This window comes from Ipomoea nil, unplaced genomic scaffold (assembly GCF_001879475.1).
Source record: "Ipomoea nil cultivar Tokyo-kokei standard unplaced genomic scaffold, Asagao_1.1 scaffold1936, whole genome shotgun sequence".
NCBI classification, from domain to species: Eukaryota; Viridiplantae; Streptophyta; class Magnoliopsida; order Solanales; family Convolvulaceae; genus Ipomoea; species Ipomoea nil.
The window spans coordinates 2810001-2833248 of record NW_017618364.1 but is presented as its reverse complement, the minus strand read 5'-3'; the positions used below and the strand labels follow the sequence as shown (position 1 = coordinate 2833248).

The 23248-nt window shown below is 37.0% G+C and overlaps 2 protein-coding genes across 2 annotated transcripts; one reads left to right on the top strand and one right to left on the bottom strand.

The window, feature by feature from the left end:
* Positions 1 to 1513: 1513 nt before the first annotated feature.
* LOC109146735 (disease resistance protein TAO1-like) lies at positions 1514 to 18229 on the bottom strand. The gene is made up of 8 exons (XM_019294383.1): positions 17704 to 18229; positions 5807 to 7160; positions 5403 to 5687; positions 4407 to 5303; positions 3752 to 4331; positions 3381 to 3676; positions 1836 to 2111; positions 1514 to 1690 (listed from the first exon to the last, which is right to left on the bottom strand). The coding sequence occupies exons 1-8, from the start codon at positions 18192 to 18194 to the stop codon at positions 1592 to 1594; spliced, it is 4278 nt and encodes a 1425-aa protein (XP_019149928.1). The 5' UTR covers positions 18195 to 18229; the 3' UTR covers positions 1514 to 1591.
* Positions 18230 to 21828: 3599 nt separating this feature from the next.
* LOC109146734 lies at positions 21829 to 22317 on the top strand. Its single transcript, XM_019294382.1, has one exon. The coding sequence runs from the start codon at positions 21829 to 21831 to the stop codon at positions 22315 to 22317; it is 489 nt and encodes a 162-aa protein (XP_019149927.1).
* Positions 22318 to 23248: the final 931 nt, after the last annotated feature.

Below are 23248 nucleotides of genomic sequence, written 5' to 3'. Positions count from 1 at the left end.
CCTGCAGTGACCAAAATGAAAGTCCATCGAAAATATATAAACGAATCCATGCCTCGAAAACGTTGGAATATTGCAACAGACAAATGTTTTACATACTTATAAGCAAATTAAAATCTTGACATGCAGTGTCACCTTCACTCACAACATGCGTGCCTGCATTATATTATATTATGGCATTCCAATCTTGAGGAATTTTTTTTTATCTTACTTAACAATGAAGATCAATCTAATTAAAAGCGCTAACATCAATAAGATCGATATATGAAAAAAAAAAAAAAACTAATTAGTTAGTAGCTACTATACACATCATATCCCACAAAAACACTCCAGGATAAAATCCCAAAGGCTGCAACATCTTTTGTGTCTTCTCCTATGTATTCCAGCCATTTTGCTCTACACTTGTGCATACACCTCCATTGTGTTGGATATCTCGTTGGTATATCCCAATAATAATACTACAAAGTAAGGATTATTATTTTAGTTAGAAAAAAGGGAAGGAAAGATGCAGAGAAAGGCTCGTGTTTGGTGTAGGGTTGAAGCGCGATTCAATGTTTGAGCAACATTTAGAGAAAGGCTCGTGTTTGGTGTAGGGTTGAAGCGCGATTCAATGTTTGAGCAACATTTTGAGAAAGAGAGAGTATGTTGCCCTCAGGTACCAGAGATTAGGCTTGAGTCAAGCCTTTTTGGCTTGATTTGATTTGCACCACCCCTACACACGAGAAAGAACCTTTATGCTATACAATTCAATAGTGAGACAAATTCTATTCTCAAACCAATGTGGGACAAAAGCTCACTTTTTCCCTTCATTTTCCTACTCAAATGGGTCTACTTTGATAATCAATATCTCATTCACCTATTATCCGTTTTGAGCGTACAATATATCAATCTCTTCGTCTCACTACGAAGAACCCGAATCCACTTTGACCCGATTCAAATCGAAAGTGGACCCCACTAATAATTGTACCACAAAATAGCCACTTAACATGTCATTTTAAGCTATTTTTTCCAACACATTTTACTACTTCTCCAATCATTGTTGAGATTCAAAATCATTTCTTTTACCCTGGATAGGTCCACCTTGCTTTGTACCTCGAGTTTTAGCACATTGGATGATTCATCTTATGTGCAGGTCTTTGATTCAATTCTTGATCTCCCTTTTGTTTCCATCCTCCAATTGACTCCATCTCCATCCAAATGGTATGCAAATCACTCTTAATTGTTTTGATCAAATTAAATTGTACCTGTCCCCACACACACACACACACACAAAAAAAAAAAACAAATAAAAGCTCTTTGAACCTAATAACTAAATTTTAAGCATAAAAATTTGAGGTAAAATAAGATCAAATATGAAAGTAAGTTAAGTCATCTTTTTAATTAGTTAATTACGCTAAAGGATAGAATTCTATATATGATTCAAATTTATATTTTAAGACAGGATAAGTTATCCTTAATGCTTTGAAATCAACTGCCACATGGAGTAATAAGCTTGGGTCAAACCTGTCCTCATCATCTTGTATCATTTCTCCCGGCTTGAGCGAGTACATCCCAGTACCTGTAACCTCAATGCCTTCTCCAAGCTTAACCACGATTAGCCCTTCAAATTTCTTTTGAGTAAAAAACAACTCCAGAACTTCTTTATCAATTCTTTCTGGCTTTTCCACCAACCTACCTCATTGTTATTAGATTTCTGTTGAAATAATTATCAAATTCAAATGAAAAAGTTTGTACCACTAGTTATCAATATAATCCTCAAATAACAAATGGAACTAACATAAATATACTACCATACATAGCGTTTTATTCTTGAAATAAAAGATACTTTAGATCATTACCTTTGCAGGTAAATGAGGCTCAGAATCGTCGTCAGAAGAAACATCAACCTCCTTTATAGTTAGTTTTCTCATTGAATTCCTAACTCCAACAGTGTTATCACTTTGCAGGGGGTCAACCATATCTTCTTCGACTATAGTAGAGACTGGATCTGACTCCTCCATCTCAATAACACCTAGACAACTACCTGTTGTATCATTTTGATAGAGCCGTTCCACCTCGTAGTTCTTCAAAGCCCCCAGCAAAAATTGAGTCATCTCCAGGGCAGTCGTGTACCCCTATAATGACAAAAAAAACGCCAAGTCTAACAAAGTTGTTGGAATATTTATAAAATAAATTCCCAAAGATTATGGTTTTCAAATTTGAATGATGCATGTTGAGTTATCTTTTCTTCTAAAGAGCATATTTGACAAGGTGGAGATTGTTGAGTTATCTTTTTTCCTAAGGAGCATATTCGCCATATGAGACAAACTCAACAACGCACTGCTGGAAATTATGGAATTTCCGACCACCTGAAAGTGATCTTAAATCAAGTAGAAAGTCTTGTTCCGACCACTTTTGGTATCCAGCAAAACCTTTGTTGCTATTTTCGACCACTTTTTGCTTTCGAATTGATTTAAGATCACTTTCAGGTGGTCAGAAATTCCAGAATTTTCAATAGTGACATAATTCTTATACCTTTTTTTAAAACCTTATTTGCTAGGAACGCTGTAGCATGGATTTCTCAAAATAAAATGAATTTAAAATTTAAAAGTTGAGCACTCAACAATTAAATCCGGCAAACAAAAATTAAGCAAGAAAACAAGTTCTTTTAGAGGAGGAAGAGGAAAAGTTAATTCAAAATTAATTGATACAGATTAAAATTAGCGCATTCTAGAACGGTACACTAGAAGTTGACACCCAAAAGATACACCAAAAAATTCGTAACGAGAAGTGCTTAAACCCAAAGCACTAGAATGTTCATTGACACAAAGCACCGAAAGGTGCTTAGTTTACAAAGTACCGTATGGTGCTATGACAAGCACCTTCATGTGTTTTAATCCACAAAGCACCTTCCGATGCTTAACTACATAAGGCATCATTCAGTGCTTTAGCCACAAGAGCACCGAACAGTACTTTTTGCATTGGAAGGTGCTTTAATACAAAGCACCAAAATGAGCATTATCAATAAGTACTATACAATTCGACTTCTCTTATTTTTCTATCTCAAATAATGAGTATATTTTGAGAATTAATTTTTTATTTACTATTATCTATTTTGAACATATAATAAATCAATTTCTTCATCACACTTCAAAGAGCCCGAATATAATTTGACCCGACTCAAATAAGAAACGAATTTCACTGCTATTGATATCACAAAATAGCCACATAAAATATCATTTTATGCTAAATTTTCTAACAACCACACAAATGAATAAAAATTAATTTTCAGGACTATAAAAAAAGGATACAATTGTGTTCAGCGGTCAATCCCTTCATAGGTAGGTGTTACAAAATAGTCAATTAAAATGTTATTTATACTAAAATTTTCAACAGTTACGTACCTTGCTCTGGAGCTTGAGCATATCCAATAATGCTGAGAGTTCTAGAGTGGTGGCATCCTCCTTAGATCGTAGTTGCGCAACATCGTCCAACAACTCCAAAATGCCCCTCTTCAGTTTGGACCCCTCGGCCGTGATTCTGGTGGACTCATCATGCAATTTCTGAATTTGCTCTGACAGGCTCGGTTTCTTGGCAACAGGAGATGGACTCCTTTTCTCCCCGCCTCTTGGTAGCACAGATGGAGGCGACATTATTGCCTTGGGCACCTTCCTAATGTCCTCGGACTGCATTACTTCATCTGCAATTACTAAGAAAAAAATAAATTGTTAGCACCCACCCAGTGACTGGTAAGGAGAGGGTTAGCGATTCTGACCTTGTCCAGCAAACTGGGTATTTTGTTCTTCTGTAATTTCAACAATTCGAACCCCAGTTTCTGCTTTCTCCCTGGAATTTCCAACCTCTTCGTTAGAGGCCAAGGAATGGTCTCTCTCTGTGGCATCATCTATTGCTAGTTCATCAAATTCTATGAACCCCTTGGGACATGGAAAGAAGCGCACTTCACCATCTGATCTGTTTCTATGTAATACACACAAGCTAAATATCTTCAAAGGTTGGAACACTGCATACACCTCCACTTCTTCCCCAACCTTTATTCGGACCCTAAAATGAAATCTTTCAGACTTGTTGATCACAATATTATCATCCTCCAATCTAAAGTGAAGTTTTAACGGGTGGCGATGCTCTAAACACCTACAATCTACATGCTTGGCTTTCTTTACAATCAAAGCACCAGTTGTTCTGCTTCTGATAATGATATGAGCTTCACAAGTGTAATTAGGATCAAATCCCCCATGGATGATATCAAAGAACTTATGCCTCAATGGAATAGTGCAATACAAAAATGATCCCACCATTTGAAGCCAAATCTCGACATCACCACCTTCTGAATATGCCTACATACATACATACATGCATTATTTGAGAGATCAGAGATCGAAATCGAGATGGATCACAAGGAAAGAACTAACCTGGTAGCAGTTTTCAGTCAAAGGAATAGTCAAAGCACTACAATTTGTTATGTCAAGTCTATGTATGGAATCAAGACTCTCCAGGCCTGGAAGCTCAATCAAACTCTTGCAATTGGGAATATACAGCTCCTTGAGTCTTTTCAAATTTGATGTATTTACTTTTCTCAATGAGGGACAATTTTTTGCAGAGAGTTTGAGCAAACTAGGAGGAAGTTGTACAAGTTCTTCAAGATTGGGGCAATCCTCCAATTCAAGGATTTCCAATCTGGAAAGAACGCTTAGGCTGAAGGGAAAGCTCTGGAGGTAGTAACTTCCCTTTATACTTAAACATTTCAATGAGGATAATCCCTTAAAATCAAGCAGCTCTTTATCAGGCAGATGGTTGTGAGCTATATTCAAAGCTTCCAAGGAACGTAAATATCCAAATGTAGATGGAAAAAAGCCAACCATATGAGAATTGTCAAAATATTGAGATTTTGATTTTGGTGGTCCTAACAAATCCTTGTGCCACCCCACAGACAGGATGTTGAGATTCGTCAAATGTCCCAAAGTAACAGGTAAACGTGAGATGTTAGTCCTATGAGCATGTAATATCCTCAGTTGCCCTAATTTTCCCAAGTTGAAAGGAAGTTCTCCAAGGCTTAAGCAATCATTTAGATATAAAAATTGAAGTGAGTTCAACTGGCCAGTGCTATCTGGAAGCATCTTTAGCTTCTGGCAGGATGCTAAATCTAACTCAATAAGACTCTCCAAGCATCCAATTGATGAGGGCAACTTGACCAAATTTTTACAATACTTAAACGACAGTATCTGAAGATTTTCAGCCCCAGTAAAGTTCGGTGTTTCTTCAAGTTGTTCACAACCACCAAGGTTTAAGATCCTCAAGTTTTTGAAATGCTGTTGAAATCAAGACAAAAGGGTTTTAATCATTTTATAATGTTATAGTTAAGTTCCTAGGGAATATGTAATTTTAAAGGAGGCATTTGACATCCAAACCTGCATTTTGAGTTGAACACTTGTGATATTGCTACCTTGCAAGTGAAACACTTCAAGTTTTTCATGGTGAAAATCAGATGGTATCTTTTTCAAAGGACAATTATGCCACCAAAACCATCTAAGCTCCTTGGGTAAATGCTTAAAAGACCCTTTGAGATGCACACCATCCAATTTGAGGAGTCGTAAATTTTTCATTCTTGAGAGTACTTTAGTACTCAAAGACTTATTCTTTAACATACTAGAATGTACATACATCCCTTCAATTGCTTCATTTAGTTCTGTACCCTAATTTAAAAAAAAAAAAAAAACCATTTTATAGAAAAATAAGACATTATATTTTTTTTTATAAAACTGAGTAAACAAATGATTGACATGAACAATTAATTAGAAGATAAATATTTTACCTTTTTGCCTTTTATCACGACGTCATAGACATCAACTGCGTTCATAAGTCTACTTCGTTTGCTAGGATCATGAGGGGATTCATTTTGAATAATTTCTATTGCCATCTCCCATACTGAAGGGTCCATCTGGAGCTTCTCTTTTTCTTCACTTCTATGTATTGTTAACAAGCCTCTCTTGATCAAAGTTCTTATTCCAGTTTCAAATTGAACACCAAAATCTTGAACAATATCATTTTTGTTCAGTCCAATAAAGAAACAAGCAATGTCAAGAAAGATGCTCCGAGTATTACCATCAAGTTCATCATAGACTTTTCTATGAATTTTTTGGATGACATCTGGAGTCCTCAATCCTAATTTCTCAACTTCTTTGCTCCCTTCTTCCTTCAATCCTAATTTCTCAACTTCATTGCTCCCTTCTTCCTTCAATCCCAATTTCTCATCTTCATTGCTCCCTTCTTCCTTCAATCCCAATTTCTCAACTTTGTTGCTCTCTTCTTCCTTCAATCCCAATTTCTCAACTTCATTGCTCCCTTCTTCCTCCAAACCCAATTTCTCAACTTCATTGCTCTCTTCTTCCTTCAATCCCAATTTCTCAACTTCATTGCTCCATTCTTCCACTGATTTTTCACGCAAATGAGAGCCTAAAACTGTAAGTGCTAATGGAATTCCACGAGTGTAACCTACTATTCTTTTGATTTGTTTAGTATACTCCTCTGGTGGTACAAGAACACCAAAAGCATGCAAACTCAAAAGCTGCGAAGATTCATCAAAGCTTAATGTTTCAATCTCATACTTCTCATGTGCTTTAATTAGATCGTCTCTCAACAAATTCACATTTCTAGTTGTTATTATGACAATGCTGCCGCAACCAAACCAATTTCGTTGTCCTGCTAATGATTCTAATTGGCTTATGTCATCTATGTCATCAAGAACAATAAGAACCCTTTTTGATTGCAGTTTTTGTTTGATCAAAATTTTCCCTTCTTCAACATTATCAACTTCAAATTTTATCTTCAGTGTTTTCCGAAGAATTTTTTCTTGTAAACGAGCTAGACCATTGTATCCCTTATTAGAAACTTCTTGTCTAATATTTGCAACAAAGCAATTACCTTCAAACCCTTGGAAATCGATCAAGTGATTGTATATAGCTTTAGCAAGGGTTGACTTTCCTATACCACTAATACCAAAAATTCCAATCATCTTGACATCATCATTTTTTTGAGTTTGCAATAAATGAAGTATATCTCCAACACGAGAATCAATTCCAACCGGATACTTTGCAACATTCCTGGGCTCGAAGTTCAGCTCCCTTAGTACATGGTTAGTAATGCTCTCAATGAACTTTGGCTCAAACCTGATCAAATTTTAAATTTATTGCATAAAATAATCTTAGCATATAAAGAGACATTAAAATATTACGAACCCAAATTGGCAATAATACAGAGACATTAAAACATAATATAAAACTAAATAGTAAGCTACTACGACCAATCAAGAATCTATGGCAATGATTTCACTCCCTCTCATCGTTTGATAATTTTCATATCCTCACTACATAGAACAGTGATGCAATATAATCTCAAATAACATTACTTTGTACTAGAACTAACGTTAGTGCACAATTTTTCTCAACGATTTAAGTACAGAGAATTTTTCATTTTTAGTTCCATGACTATTCAATCATTTTCCATTTGGTCGTTAACTATTAATTTTTTTCAAGATTTTTAAAACATTGCCACATTTGATTCTTCCAACTTAATTTTCGGTATTGGGAATAAATGTTTATAGATTTTGATAATGCTATCTCAACAGTATATTAATAATATAAGACCCCAGATTCAAACCTTGTAAGTTATTCATTTAGACTTAGGAGTATCTTCTTTGATTTGTCTTCACTCAACACCTATCAAGAGCCCAATGGTTAGTTTTTCAAGACAAAAGAAATACTCCGGATATTAACCTCAGAAGTAATTCTTACGAGGAAGGTGTTTGATAATTGATAGAAAATGCTATATTTACTGCATATTAGTTTTATTTTTGAATTAGTCTTTCATTATCTTGTTTTAATTCAAAGTTTTTGAGATATTTTAGAATTGTTTGTTAAGTTATTTTCTCTGTTAATTTTGTATAAATATGCAGAGATAGAATGGAATAAATATATTTATTTTCCCCAACAAACTTAAGTGTTTACCACTAATTATCCTACAAAGTGGTATCAAGAGCCATTTTTCTTAAGGGACCTGTGTGAGTGAATCAGTGAGGAACCCTTATCACGTGAAAACCTTACCCTCAAATGGCAGGAAATAGTTTTTTGTCTAAACCCCCAATTTTCACAGGTGAAAATTACCATGCATGAGCTGTGAAAATGGAAACTAATTTAGAAGCACATGGACTATGGGAAATGAGGTTAATTGATGAAGTTCCAGCACTTCCTAAATATCCAACAATTATATTGGCCAAATGAGAGAGTACAGGGAGGAAAAGAAGAAGATGAATAAGGTCAAGACTTGCATTCATTCGACACTAACGGATGAAGTTTTTACAAAAATCATGACCTGTAAAACTGCAAAACGGGCATGGGATTTGTTTAAAAATGAATATGAAGGAAACGACAGGACAAAAAGAATGCAAGTTCTGAACTTGAAAAAGGAATTTGAGATGCAAAATTGAAGGAGACAGAATCATTAAAAGATTACTCCGAAAGATGGCAGAAGGTGGTAAACAAATTAAAATCAGATTATTGGGAGAAGAACTTCCTGATGATCGGGTTGTTGAGAAAATATTGGTAACTTTGCCGAAGAGATTTGAATAAAAAATCTCTTCAATTGAAGAGTCTAGAGATTTGTCAGAAATATCTCTACCAGATCTTCTCCATGCACTTAAAACTCAAGAACAAATGAGGTGAGTCAAAACCAACCAAAAGGCAAAAACCAGGGAAGTCAAAACAGTGCCAACAGAGGAAAATTCCCTCCCTGCCAGCACGGTAAGAAAGCCTCACACTTAGAAAAATATTGTTGGTTTAGACCTGATGTGAAATACTTCTCTTGCAATCAAATGGGTCATGTGAAAAAGGTTTGCCAAAACAAACCACAATAGGCTCAAGTAGTGGATGAAGAACAAGGAGAGCGAGGAACAACTTTTTGTTGCGACCTGTTTTGCAAGCCAAATTTCAAGTAACGTTTGGATAATTGACAGCGGATGCACTAATCACATGACTTTTGATAAGTCACTGTTTAGAGAGATTGATAAAACAGTGATATCAAAAGTCAAAATTGGTAACAGACATATATTGAAGTCAAAAAGGTAAAGGAACTGTTGCAATTGACGGACCATCAGGTATAAAACTAATTCTGATGTGATGTTTGTTCCTGAACTTAGTCAAAATTTGCTTGAGTGTTGAACAACTACTTGAGAAAGGTTATTCTGTTACTTTCAAGAATAACATGTGTTTTATAACTGATTCATGTAGAGATGAATTATTTTCTGTGAAAATGAAAGACAAGAGTTTTTGTCTTGATTGGGATAAGGCAGAGTTTAAAGCCTTTCCATGTGTTGTTAGCCAAGCTGAATTACGGCACAAAAGGCTAGGGCACTTTCATTATTCCCCTTGGAGTATATGCAGAAAAAAGAGTTAGTAAGAGGAATGTCATTCACAGGATGAGTTGCAACAATGCGTGAGATATGTCAGTTGGGGAAGCAAACCAGATTGCCATTTCCTGTAGGAAAAATATGGAGGACAGCTAAAAAACTTCAACTCATTCATACTGATGTTTGTGGAGTTATGGAGAATGTTTCTATAAATGGCAGCAAATATTTTATACTTTTCATTGATGATTTTACTCGAATGTGTTAGGTATATTTTCTTAAACAAAAGAGTGAAGGTGTTGATGTTTTTTGGAAGTTTAAATCCTGGATTGAAAATCAAAGTGGTTGCAAAATTAAAGTAATTCGGTCTGATAATGGTACTGAATATACTGCTGATAGATTTACCAAGTTTTGTGAAGATGCGAGAATTGAACATCAATTCAGGGTAATCTACACTCCTCAACAAAATGGAGTGAGTGAGAGAAAGAATAGAATTGTCATGGATATGGATCGGTGTTTGCTCTTTGAGAAAGAAATGCCAAAAAAGTTTTTGGCAGAGGCAGTTGATACAACTGTGTTTTTGCTAAATAGGTTACCAACTAAAGTTTTAAAAGGAAAAACACATTTTGAAGCATGGTATGGTTTTAAGCCTTTTGTTCTTAATGTTAAAATATTTGGTTGTCTATGTTTCACCCGTGTTCCAAATGTAAAACGAGAGAAGCTAGATCCAAAGACAGAATATGGAGTCTTTGTTGGTTATAGTAATGTCACAAAGGGTTATAGAATTTTTTAGCCTTTAACAAGTAAGTTGAAAGTGTGCAGAGATGTCAAGTTTGATGAAACTACCAAATGGAATTGGGACAAAAATGAACCTGAAAATATTAAAGAAGAATTAGAAGAGCTTCTTGAAGATGAAAGAATTGATGATATTCCTGTAAGAGGTACAAGGTCACTTGCTGAAATTTATGAAAGGTGCAATGTAGGAGTACATGAACCTGCAAGGTATGATGAAGCCGCTAAAGACCCAAAATGGATTGCTGCAATGGAGGGGGAGATGAGAATGATTGAGAAAAACAAAACCTGGCAACTTGTGGATCGGCCTGAACATAAGAGGACCATCGGTGTGAAGTGGGTTTACCGAACCAAACTCAATGTCAATGGCTCTGTTAACAAGCATAAAGCAAGGCTAGTTGTGAAGGGTTATGCTCAATTATATGGTGTCGACTATTCAGAAACGTTTGCACCTGTAGCAAGGTTAGATACTATAAGGTTTCTCTTAGCACTTGCAGCACAAAAACAATGCCGGATTTATCAACTTGATGTAAAGTCAGCCTTCTCAAACGGCTATTTAGAGGAAGAAATTTTTGTTGAGCAACGTGAAGGTTTTGTAACAAATTCAGGAAGCAATATGAAGCTAATCAATGAATTTAAGACTCAAATGATGCAAGCTTTAGAAATGACAGATCTAGGAGAAATGAATTTTTTCCTAGGCATGGAGGTTCAGCAAACTCAAAATGGAATTTATATTGGACAACAAAAATATGCTAGGGAGGTGTTGAAGAAATTCAATATGGAAAGCTGCAAGTCAGTAAGTACTCCTCTTTCTCAAAATGAAAAATTAAGTAAAGATGATGGTGTTGAGAAGGTTGATGGGACAACGTATAGGAGTATTATTGGATGCCTTATGTTCTTGACAGCAACAAGGCCTGATATAATGTTTCTTGTAAGTTTATTATCAAGATTTATGCATTGTGCTAGTGAGTTGCATTGTACATCAGCAAAGAGGATTCTTAGGTATATAAAGGGAACTCCACTATGGTTTGAAGTTTGAAAGGTATGAAAGGGTTGTTGACTTGTTGTTGGGCACATCTTTTACAGGGTGTTTGGTTGGGAGGAAAGGTATTGCAATTCGGTGGGAAAAGGATAAGGTGGAAATAATGTAAGAATTCAAATTACATTGTTTGATAGAGAGAAAAAGAACTATTGAAAATAAGAACGAAAGAAGTGGTATAAAGACTAAAATGTCCTTGTGTAATAATAATAACACTCCGTAATAATAACTAAGGGTATTGTTGTCATTTTTTTACTTTTTTCATTTCTTACCCGCATTAAATTGCAATTCATAGGGGTACCCCATGAATTGCAATTCAACAAAAGGAGGGAATTAAAATTCCGTGAAATTGCAATTCCTTACAACCAAACATTGTAATTTGCATTGCCATTGAATAAGGTAGGAAAAGAATTCCAATTACATCCAACCAAACACCCTAAAGTCTGACATCTATAACTCTACCTAGGAGAGCAAAGGGTGATAATCTCCAAGAAATTTTTGTATTTTTTTTGTATTTATTATTATTATTATTGCTAAAAAGCTTAGTTTTACACACACACACACACAATGGTTTTTTATCTGAAGGATATTTGCAACACAAATGAAGATTTTGGTTTCTTTTGGATTGCTACCCCACTTGGATCAGTGATAACGAGTTTATTTGAATTTGAATCTATTAGGACTCTATGTATTTGAGTCAGTTTATGATTTCTAATCCAAGTCATCCTGTGACTCTTTCTTGTATATATTCTCATTATCTGTACTCTTTGCATGTGATTACATTGATTCAATAAAGTTATTACAGTCCTCATCTGATATCAGTTAGCTAGGGTTTTCTTTTCCAAACTAATAATTACTTTTTTTCCTCCCCAACACCCTTGTTCCACCGTTCACGGCATATTGAAGTAAAAGAAAAAAAAAAAAAAACCGAGAATGCCATTACCATTGTCATGTGACTTCTGTAGAAGTCCATGAAAACAATATTCAAACACAAATAATTATAGCACATGTCAGTTTGTCAGTTTGTCAGTTTTTGTGTATGTCAATACATTGTCATATGAAATAGCACACATCGTTTCTTGAAGAGCAGCCACCAAGTGCCTCCTGCTTCCTCTTTTTCGACAGAGAATTAGAAGAGAAGGATATCCACTTCGCAGCAATAGCCGATGGCATCGAACCGGGGTACACCAAATGTTCAATGTCAAATTTGTAATGGTTTCGGTCAAACCGGAGCCAATTGTTTTTTGTGATATAATGTTCAATGTCAAATTTGTAACGGTTTCGGTCACACATGAGCCAATTATTTTCGGTGCTATGATGATCAGTGTCAAATTTGTAATGGTTTTGATCACACGGGGTCCACTTGTATTCGGCGTTATTCAAGGGCCCCGGGTCCTTGGGGTAATTTGGTGTTTCAGGATGGTTTTGGTACTAAAACCTCGTCAAATTCTCATACTTGGGTTCCGGACACTGGAGTCACAAATCATGCAACTCCAGACATAGCTGCCCTTTCTACCTCGGAGAAGTATACTGGTAATGACACTTTACATGTCGGTGATGGTATGGGCCTGTCTATTAGTCGTGTTGGTGATGCTACTTTTGACACCCGTTCTAGGTCTTTTACGATGTCTAATATATTGTATGTTCCTGGTCTGTCTACCTCTTTATTATCTATTCAACGTTTTGCTACAGATAACAATGTGTTCTTTGAGTTTCATCCTTTTTTTTTTTCTTGTGAAAGACATCGCCACCAAGGAAATCCTCCTACGGGGCAGTAGTTCGGGTGGCCTATACACTTTTCCTGATCCAAATTCGTCTCCTTCCGCGTTTCTCTCCGCTCGTACTTCCGCATCGGTTTGGCATGATCGTTTGGGTCATCCTCATCACGTGTCCTTACTCAAATTCTTCAGTCTTGTTCGGTTAGTGGCTCTAGTCGTACTATTCGTTGTAATTCCAGTTTATGTTCAACGTGTCAATTGGGAAAATCTGCACGTTTCCCTTTAGCACGTGTTGAGCTTGGATGTTCTTGATTTAATATACACTGATATTTGGGGACCAGCTCCTATATTGTCTACTAATGGTTATTGTTACTTGGTAATCTTTGTAGATGATCATTCTCGTTACACGTGGTTGTTCTCTATGAAATTAAAGTCTAATATCTATGTCATATTTGATAAGTTTCGTGTTCTTATTAAAAGGTCCTTCAATCGAAAAATAAAAACCATTCAGTCTGATCTTGGTGCTGAATACAAAAAATTGCATGCCTCCTTTGTTCAGTTAGGAATTCAACATAGGCAATCCTGTGCATATACACATGAGCAGAATGGTCGTGTTGAACGTAAACACAAACATATTGTTGAAACTGGTCACTCTTAGCTCATTCTTTTGTTCCTTTAAAATTCTGGAATTTTGCTTTTGAGACTGATGTCTATTTAATTAACAGAATGTCATCCTCTCTATTAAATAACTCCAGTTCTCATCCTTCTTTTGTGTCTTTGGTTGTCTGTATTATCCTCACTTAAAACCGTACAATCGTCATAAAATGTCATATAGGTCATCTCCTTGTGTCTTCCTAGGTTATCCTAATTCCTTTAGGGATTATAGGTGCATGGACTTACATACTAATAAGATTTACACATGCAGGCATGTCAGATTTGATGAAGAAGTATTTCCTTTTGCTACTAAACCTTCCTTGTAGGCGGCACCACCTACTCAGACTGCTCCCTGGGCGGAATCTATTTTTCACCATGACGTCATCAATGTTGCATCGGATTCTGTGCATCCAGATCCACCGACCGAGCCCGTGTTTCCGGACGAGCCCATGTAAGCTGATTCCGTGCAGCCTACGTCATCCTCGGCCGAAACTATAGAGACTGCACGGCGTCCGCGTGACAAGTCGACGAGACCAACCGTCCACACCCACTCCATGGCGACTCGCAGTAAGTCTCAGGCTCCTCCTACGGCTCTGGCTGCTTAGGTTTGTCCTACGGAGCCTACATGTTACACTCAAGTTGTTAAGTATCCTGAGTGGCGTGAAGCTATGGAACAAGAATTTAATGCTTTACTATAGAATCAGACTTGGTCCCTAGTTCCTTCCACCACAGGTATGAATATTATTGGGTGTAAATGGGTGTTTCGCCCAAAAACGGAAGGCTTATAGCACTATTGATAGGCGAAAAACCAGGTTAGTAGCAAAAGGTTTCATAATGTTTCTATTATCCTTAAGCGAAAAGCTAGGTTAGGATTTCTTTAATACATTCAGCCCAGTGGTGAAACCCACAACTGTAAGGCTTCTATTATCCTTAGCTTTATCATCTGGATGGGTTATCAGGCAGCTAGATGTTCATAATGTTTTTTTTAATGGAAATTTGGATGAAACTGTTTATATGAAGCAACCTCTGGTTATATTGATGCCAGTTTTCCACAACATGTCTGCTTATTAAAACGTTCACTGCATGGATTAAAACAAGCTCCTAGAGCTTGGTTTAATTATGTACACACGTTTTTAATATCCATTGATTTTCAAGCATCAAAGACAGATGTCTCTCTATTCTATTTCTCTCAAGATTCTGCACTGGTTTATTTGTGGGTCTATGTGGATGATATTCTTTTAATGGGAAGTGATTAGGCTCTTGTTACTCACTTACTCTCAAAATTGTCTGCCACTTTCAAGAATAGAGATCTTGGTGAACAAAATTTTTTCCTTGGCATTGAAACTGTTAAATGTGATGATGGAATTCTATTGTCTCAACAACGACATATGAACGATATTTTGAAACTTGCTGGCATGGCGGAATGCAAACCTCTCTCTACTCCTATATCTGTTTCGAAAACTGTTCCCTTTAGTGCAGACTTATATGATGATCCTACGCAGTACAGGATCCTGGCTGGAGCACTGCAATATCTCACTGTTACACGACCTGATTTATCCTTTGCGGTTAATCAACTTTGTCAGCACATGCATGCTCCTACCACATCACATTGGGAGTAGCTGAAACGTGTCTTAATGTATGTTAAGGGAATATTTGGTTTTGGGTTGCGTATACGAAAATCAATGTCAAAGGAAATTCATGCTTTTTCTGATACTGATTGGGCTGGTTGTCCTGAAGATCGTAAGTCCACTAGTGGTTTGCTGTTTTTCTTGGGACCAATCTTATATCTTGGGTTTGTAAGAAGAAAATAACTGTTGCTAGGTCTTCCACTGAGGCGGAATACAAAGCCCTAGCAGATGTCTGTGCAGAGGTATTATGGGTTATTTCGTTGCTACGCGAAATAAAGGTGCCAAGTATTTCTATTCCAAAGCTATGGTGTGACAATCTAGGTGCTACCTATATGTGTGCCAATCCAATCTTTCATGCACGCACCAAACACGTAGAAATTGATTATCACTTTGTGCGTGATAGAGTGGCTTCTGGAGATATTCAAGTCAACTTCATCTCAACCAAAGATCAACTTGCAGATATATTTACGAAAGCTCTACCTGGTCCTAGATTTTCTTTTCTTAGAAACAAGCTACAGGTTACTAGTACCATGTGCTTGAGGGAGAGTATTAGGTCTCTATGTATTTGAGTCATCAGTTTATGATTTCTTATCCCAGTCATCATGTGACTCTTCCGTGAATATATTCTCATTATCTGTACTTTTTTGGGATTACATTGATTCAATACAATTATTACAGTCTTCATCAAATCAACACTCAACTTTTCGCGTATATTTAATGAGGACCCAAGCTTTAAAACAGGTACAGTCGTTGAAGTGTTGAACTATCACAGACATTGAGAATTCGAGAGTGATTCAAAAAGGCTTTCAAACAAAATCAAATGTTTTAAGCTAAAAGAATCATCTAGATTCTCAAAGTCCAACCTTAAAACAATTCTATTTCTTTCTTTAAAAGGTGTTGGAGGATTATCTAAGCAAGACGACTTCATGGTTGACATTTGGCAAAGATTGATCATATCAAACATAGAAGATTAGGTGATTTAGGTCAACAAAAAGATTGTGACTTACATTAAAGGGTTGTCACGCGAGAAGAAGCAAGCGACACTGTATTGCAAAAGGCTTTAATCACTTGTATTTCTTAAAAAATACATAGTGAAATACTTTTGGGATTAAGAAAAAAAATTGTGTAGGCAATTCCTTGAACCACTATAAATATCTTTCTACTTTACTTTAAGTCATTATTTATTTATCTATTCATCCATGCTACACAAATTTCCTAGGCAATTCCTTGTCACGCGAGAAGAAGCAAGTAACACTGTATTGCAAAAGGCTTTAATCACTTGTCTTTCTTAAAAAATACATAGTGAAATCCTTTTGGGATTAAGAAAAAAAATTGTGTAGGCAATTCCTTGAACCACTATAAATATCTTTCTACTTTACTTTAAGTCATTATTTATTTATCTATTCATCCATGCTACACAAATTTCACATATTCGAAACCAAACCAAGCTATACAGAAAACATAGCAAGTCAAAGATTTTCACAACGAAAACTCACAATAAATTACAAAATTAAATATTAAATAATAATAATAATAATAATAATAATAATAATAATAATAATGTTTAAAAGTTTATTCAACTCCTTCTTTTAATGGACTTTTACTTTCATTATTCCAAAATGCTGAACCCCAACCCTAAGGGCCCCCCACACTCCGACCCGACGGACTTTTACTTTCATGGACCAACATTTAGTTGCGCTATGTAAGTTACTTATCTTGAAAGGAAAAAATGTCATATTTATGTCCTTCAAGATAAGTAATGAATTAATTTGGTCATTAATGACTTAAAATTAGGGCGAAGAGACCAAAATTATATTTTGCATGCAACAAATTTACCAAGGGATCTTTTAATATTTTGTATCAATTAAATTTTGTCACCTACTAACATAATTAGTCAGTAGCTCTATAATCCACAAATTATTGTATGGATTCAAGGTGAACCCGAGTCCAAATGATTACAATTTACTTACTAAATGTTCACAATTTAATTTTTAAAAATTCATAATTTGTATACTATGAACGCATGCACAATGTTAACATAATGTAATTGATTACCTTGTTTTGTATTCACAAGTTCCTTTCAAATACTACAGTCACAAAATATAGCATATTAGAATCTTATGACCAGTTTCTATAGTTATTATGTGTTTTAATTTAGAAACACAATTTATATTATTCTAGAAATTCACAATTTCAATACTAAAAATACACAATTTATACGTTGTTTAGGACGAGAGTCGCCAGCTTCACCTTGCAAGGTATAACAACTCTCTATAATATATATAATCAATCAAGAATTCATATATACTCCGTAGATCGAAGATGCATATTTTCTTGCTTCTTCAATAATCAGATAGGTTTAATAAATTTTTCTAATTAAGAACTGCCATAAATATGAACTGACTAGCTATATGAGTAAGTCTGCCAAATTATGTAACAAATATCCCAAAATGAAAAGAAATTGAAAAGAGCAAGGATTACCCATTATATGTCATGTCGCCTTGCAATGACCATCCGGATAAATTAGAAGCGGCTTCGAGTGAAACTCTCCACCTCTTAACTTCTCCATACTCATATCGTTTTTCGTGTTCAGCGAATGCATAACCAAACTCGCCTTTTTGTTTGCGAACCTCTGAAGGTTCAACACCATAATATACAGGAATAACAATTTGGTTCAAGCGCTCTTTACATTCCATGATTGTTGCAAGCTCCTCTAGGCACCAGCTTGAATTGGCATATCTTTTGGAGAATACGACTATGAATATCCTCGACTCCTGGATGGCCGGAAGCAGGGAAACAGCAATGTTATCCCCACGCTGGAAGTGTTCATCGTCTCGGAAGACATTAATTCCAGCCTCTCTAAATCGATAATATAGATGATCGATAATGGATTTCCGTGTATCCTCGCCGCTAAAACTCAAGTAAACATCATACTTTTTGCGAGCATAGGATGAAGATGATGGCGATGCCATACTTGAAGTTGACTGCACTACTATCTTCAATTCTGTCTCGATATTCTAGCACGCAGCTTAGATTGCCTAATTTAACGAGATATATAGTAGAGTAGCAGAGGATGAAGAAGAAATGAAGATGATGGGAAATTGCCTAAGTAAATGGCAGTGACTTAGACGGACATTTCAAAGAGGCAGTTGGTCAACGAAAGTGGGTAGACCTCGCAACCTCACAGGATCGACAAATAAATCAAATACAAATATACAATGACCAAGAAGGTGAACAGATAAATTGAGTAATTCTACATGTACTCTTAATTCCTACTCTTATTTTCTATTTTCTATAATTTGGCATGCTCGAGTGCTCAATTTAATAGGAAGTCATGATGTTATCCATTTAATTTTTCTTCTTCTAATCAAATTTGAATACAAATGAGAATAAAAAGTTGAGAGTGTTGTAAAATATTAATTGTGGCGGCCATTATCATATTTTCTAGGATCATGGACATTATGAGATCGAATAATGAATGAGAATGATGGTGTATCTTTCTGCCTCAATTTTGACATTCTAGCTTTCTCTATGTTTTGATCTTGTAACGAGACTTCCACCGAGGATCAATTGCATGATTTACATGTTCTAGGCAATGTCTAGAATCTGGTTGACTTTAATATTGCCATGAACAATTATAAATATGGGAGAGATTTATGAAAGTATTATAGTTGTCGACAACACAATTACCTTTACAAATTGCTCTGTTATATGATAATTTGAATATAAGTTAAGGCACAGGAAGTGCCTCGACTATTTAACGTATAAAGAAGTAATTAAGGCATATCTCTACTCACTAAAATATATATATTTTTTCTTTATAACAATACACCGTTGAGTGTTAACCCTAAAGGTTAAAAATGGGTGTGTGCACGGAAGAGAAATAAGAATAACGAGTTGATATGATATGAAGTGGGGTTGTAGCCTATGGGTTCACACAGAGACCCTTGATTGATTCTAATCAAATATACTCTCACATGGTAAATGACATTAAGTTCCGCTACATAATGTTTGTTGGTTTTTGGGTTTTCGGGCCCAAGGAGGTCCAACACAACCTTTGGTTGGTGGATTCACCTTTCTCAAAAGCGATCGCAAAAGAGTAGTCGAATAGCTAGGAAGTGTGTATGTCTTATTCTCTGGGCATGGGCTCGCCCCGATTACAAGGGCGGAGAGGCCTTTATATAGTAGGCTTATCTCCGTCCGACTTGAGGGACATTAATCATGGCTTTTAAAGCTAATTACAATTATTAAACTGTTGGGCGCCGTTACCGGGCCAGCCAACGGCTCTATGGATTCATAACTGCTTGCTTGACCGAGTCCTGTCTTTAATGCCTCCAACGGCTCCTGGACCGACTTAAAAGCTACGCTTGGAACGCCTTTCAACGGCTCTCTGGGCCGAGTCTTCTTAAATGAGGCTCTTCAATGTTCCTTAATGGCTCAGGGTCGAGTCTCTGTCCGCGCTTGGGCCTAGGCCGACTCTTGGACTCGGCCCTAGCTTTTTACTAGGCTTCTTTTCGCTACTGGCCCATATCTCCCTTTCTGGACTCCTCTTTTGGGCCCTTCTTCTTGGGCCGGGGTCCTCACCCCATCAACTAGTCCCTCACTTTCTCATACCCGGGCCACTAATCCGGGTTTGGGAAAGTAGTAACTGTCCGTCCTCTCCATCATCGGATCTCCGTCTTTAAAGAGACCTCATAACGTCCGGATCCTCTGCTATCTTTCCGGATTCAGCAGAGCCGTTTGGATTCTCCCCGCTCCGCATGGTTCATATAAATAGCCTCTGGTCCTCTACGTCTCCTCTCACTGATCAACCATGGGTCGCTCGCCTTTGAAGGGAAAGCGGATCGACTTTGGGTCTCCCCGACGCCCTCTACCTTCCAAGCGGACTCGACCCGAGAGGGAGAATAAGAAGATGGCCCCTCGACCGGCTTCTCAGAGGTCTCCCACCGGTGCTACTTCCTCTGTTCAACAGCCGCCGACCCCTACTCGCACGGAGAATGTTCCGACTTCATTCAATCCGCCACCCCCGGCTACCGCCAAGGTGACTGCTCAGGATGGGTCCTTCGTGGAGGTGGCCGTCCCCGAACAGTTGACCTTTCGCATGACCTTCTCTATTCCGCTTGATGATCTGGACGGACCGGCTACGGGCCTGATGAATGATGCCGACTTCGCTCGATATCTGGAAATGTATCCGGATGACGAGGAACCGGTGGTGCCACCAATCATGCCGGCCTTTTGGGATACCTTCTGTCCTTCTCCCACTAGACCATCAGGGGAGGCGTTCTTTGGAAGCAACTCTTCTTCTCCCACGAGTGACGGCCTCGGTCAAGATTTGTTTCCGTATTTCCGGGGGGACTACATAAGAGCATTTCTTATTTATTTGTGATGTAATAAGCTCTTTATTTTGTGTATTCCCCTCCTTTATTAATAAAATTACGCTCCCACCTTGGGGGACTTTGCTTCATAATTCTTTTTCGGCACCCATCCTACTCTCCCGGCCGATGGGTCCGGGAGTCGGCCACGTTGTCAGGCCCTTTTCAGTCTGATGTCTGCAATATTCTCTGTATCCTTGGTGAATCTGTCTTTTTCAGTTCAACGTGCGAATCTCACTCTTCTCGAGCGGATTTGATGGAACTACCCTCTGACAGAGATCCCTGTCTCCCGTCTAATCTGGCCTGATCACGGCAGTTTACTATCAGCTCCGTGATTTCCGCCTAGATATTCGTCCTTCTGAGGCTATATAAAGGCCTCTTATGCTGGTGATTCATACCACTTCTGTTCATAGACCTTTGATCATGAGCTACGGAGTCGGCGATCGTCGCTTCTCCATTCGCAACAAGGAGCATGCTCGCCTGGAAGAGCTAAGGCAGAAAAGGCTGGCCAACGGTGGACATCTGGTGGGCGACTCAAGCTCTGATCCTATCGTGGTGTCCCCAGATATGCTGGATCTGGCCCCCGTGGAGCCGACTAATGACAAGGTGGAACCAGTGCTGGACGATCCGGGCCCGGAGGAGGAGGGGGTGTGGGAGGTTCCTCCTCTTTTTGGCGTAGCCATGTTTCCGAATTCCTTGGAGAGGCCCTTGCAGATGATTGATGACGGGAAGCCAGCCGTGTATCTGGACGAGGTGTCGGAGCCTGAGCCGAGTCCTCCACCTTTCCGCCCTCAGTACTTCTTGGAGGGTCCTCCCCCTGCTCAGCCGTCGGAGGAGGAAGCCAAGCCATGATCCATCTTTTCCTTTGTGCCCCGTATTTGGCCGAGTCTTAGGCCCCCTTGTACTCTGTATTTGGCCGAGTCTTAGGCCTCTGCTGTTTTTCGAATAAACTGTTTGTCCTTTTGTCTGCTCGTAGTGTTTTTTCTTTATAACAATACACCGTTGAGTGTTAACCCTAAAGGTTAAAAATGGGTGTGTGCATGGAAGAGAAATAAGAATAACGGGTTGATATGATATGAAGCGGGATTGTAGCCTATGGGTTCACACAGAGACCCTTGACTGATTCTAATCAAATATACTCTCACATGGTAAATGACATTAAGTTCCGCTACATAATGTTCTTAGCAAACTGGAAGGCGGGGAAAGTGGATCTATTTTGTCGACTGCTGTGCAAATGAAGTGGAGTCTGCCGAATTCTGGTCGAATAAAACTTAACACAGATGCGGCTTTCGATGAAAAAAATAACAAGATGGGATTCGACTGGATTTTACGAGATGACGAAGGACAATTTTTAGCGGCTAAAGGTATGTGTATCTCGGGTCTATACAGTGTTAAAGAGGCTGAGGCAGTATGCATTCGGGAGGCCCTTAGTTGGTTGAAAGGTACAAGCATGGGGGATGTTGACATTGAGACAGACTCCCAATTAGTCTATTTTGCTTTACGTTCAAACTCTTTTATTTCTTCTTTTGGTTTTATTATTGATGATATTAAAGAAGTTGCATCCACGATTGATGGTGTACACTTCTGTTTTGCTAAGCGATCTGCGAATCGTACTGCCCACACTGTTGCTCGGGAAGCCGTTTCTGTGTTAGGTTGCGGGGAGTGGTTTAACAATCCTCCTCAATTTCTTGTTGATTGTTTTCATCTTGATTCAATGCGTTAAGTTCTTTTTCTAAAAAAAAAAATGTTCAATTTTGAATATCACTATTATTATTCTATATTTTGAATTTTCTGTTTTTAAATGTTCAATTTTGAATTTTAATAATTTTTTTTTATTGTGAAATAGGTATTTTGATGAATCAGTTAGTTTGATAAATTAGGTATTTGATTAGTTAAGTATATATATTAAATATGAATTATGTAGTTTCATGAATTATATTAAATTTGATGAGTTATATGTATACGTTGATTATGCATTTAATATTTTGATGAATTAAGTGCTTTTATTAAGAATTAGGTTATTTGATTAGAAATTTGGTTCTTCGATGAATTAGATAATTTGACAAGTTAGGTATTTAATTGATTAGTTAGGCATATAAATTGAATATGAATTATTTAGTTTGATGAATTAGATTGAATTGTATGATGTACTTTGATTATACATTAGGTATTTTGATTATGATTAGGTAATTTGATTTTAATTCAAATCACTTAATATCGTTTATAAACACGTCCATCATTGTGTATCCAAATCTCTGATCCATAGTACTTAAAGTGGCATTTTATGAAATAATGACTGATATGGATCGGAGTTGGATGTATTAAAAACGCACAACAGTCAAATATATATATATATATATATATATATATATATATATATATATATATATATATATATATATATATATATATATATAAAAGGGATTCAAGAGTTTAATTATACAAAATACTGAAGAAAATAGGAGTAAAAAGGCCGAAGGCTTTATTGTGTGCCCGTGTTACGATTGTAAAAATTTGAGAAGATATCGTAGTTCTGATAAAGTGAAGAGTCATTTGATACACACCCTGGTTTTAAGGAAGGGTAAGATCAATGGATATTGCATGATGAAAGCTTATTTCCAGTACAAGTGTAAGTAAGGAAACTCATATTGATA

Bases quoted from the DNA above. Each gene is read 5' to 3' on its own strand.
- LOC109146734 (XM_019294382.1), top strand. From the start codon at position 21,829: ATGAAGTGGAGTCTGCCGAATTCTGGTCGAATAAAACTTAACACAGAT.
- LOC109146735 (XM_019294383.1), bottom strand. From the start codon at position 18,194: ATGGCATCGCCATCATCTTCATCCTATGCTCGCAAAAAGTATGATGTT. The intron at 4,332-4,406 runs GTTAGTTCTTTC...GTATGTATGTAG, and splicing joins TGACTGAAAACTGCTACCAG to GCATATTCAGAAGGTGGTGA. The intron at 1,691-1,835 runs GTAATGATCTAA...TTATTTCAACAG, and splicing joins AGCCTCATTTACCTGCAAAG to AAATCTAATAACAATGAGGT.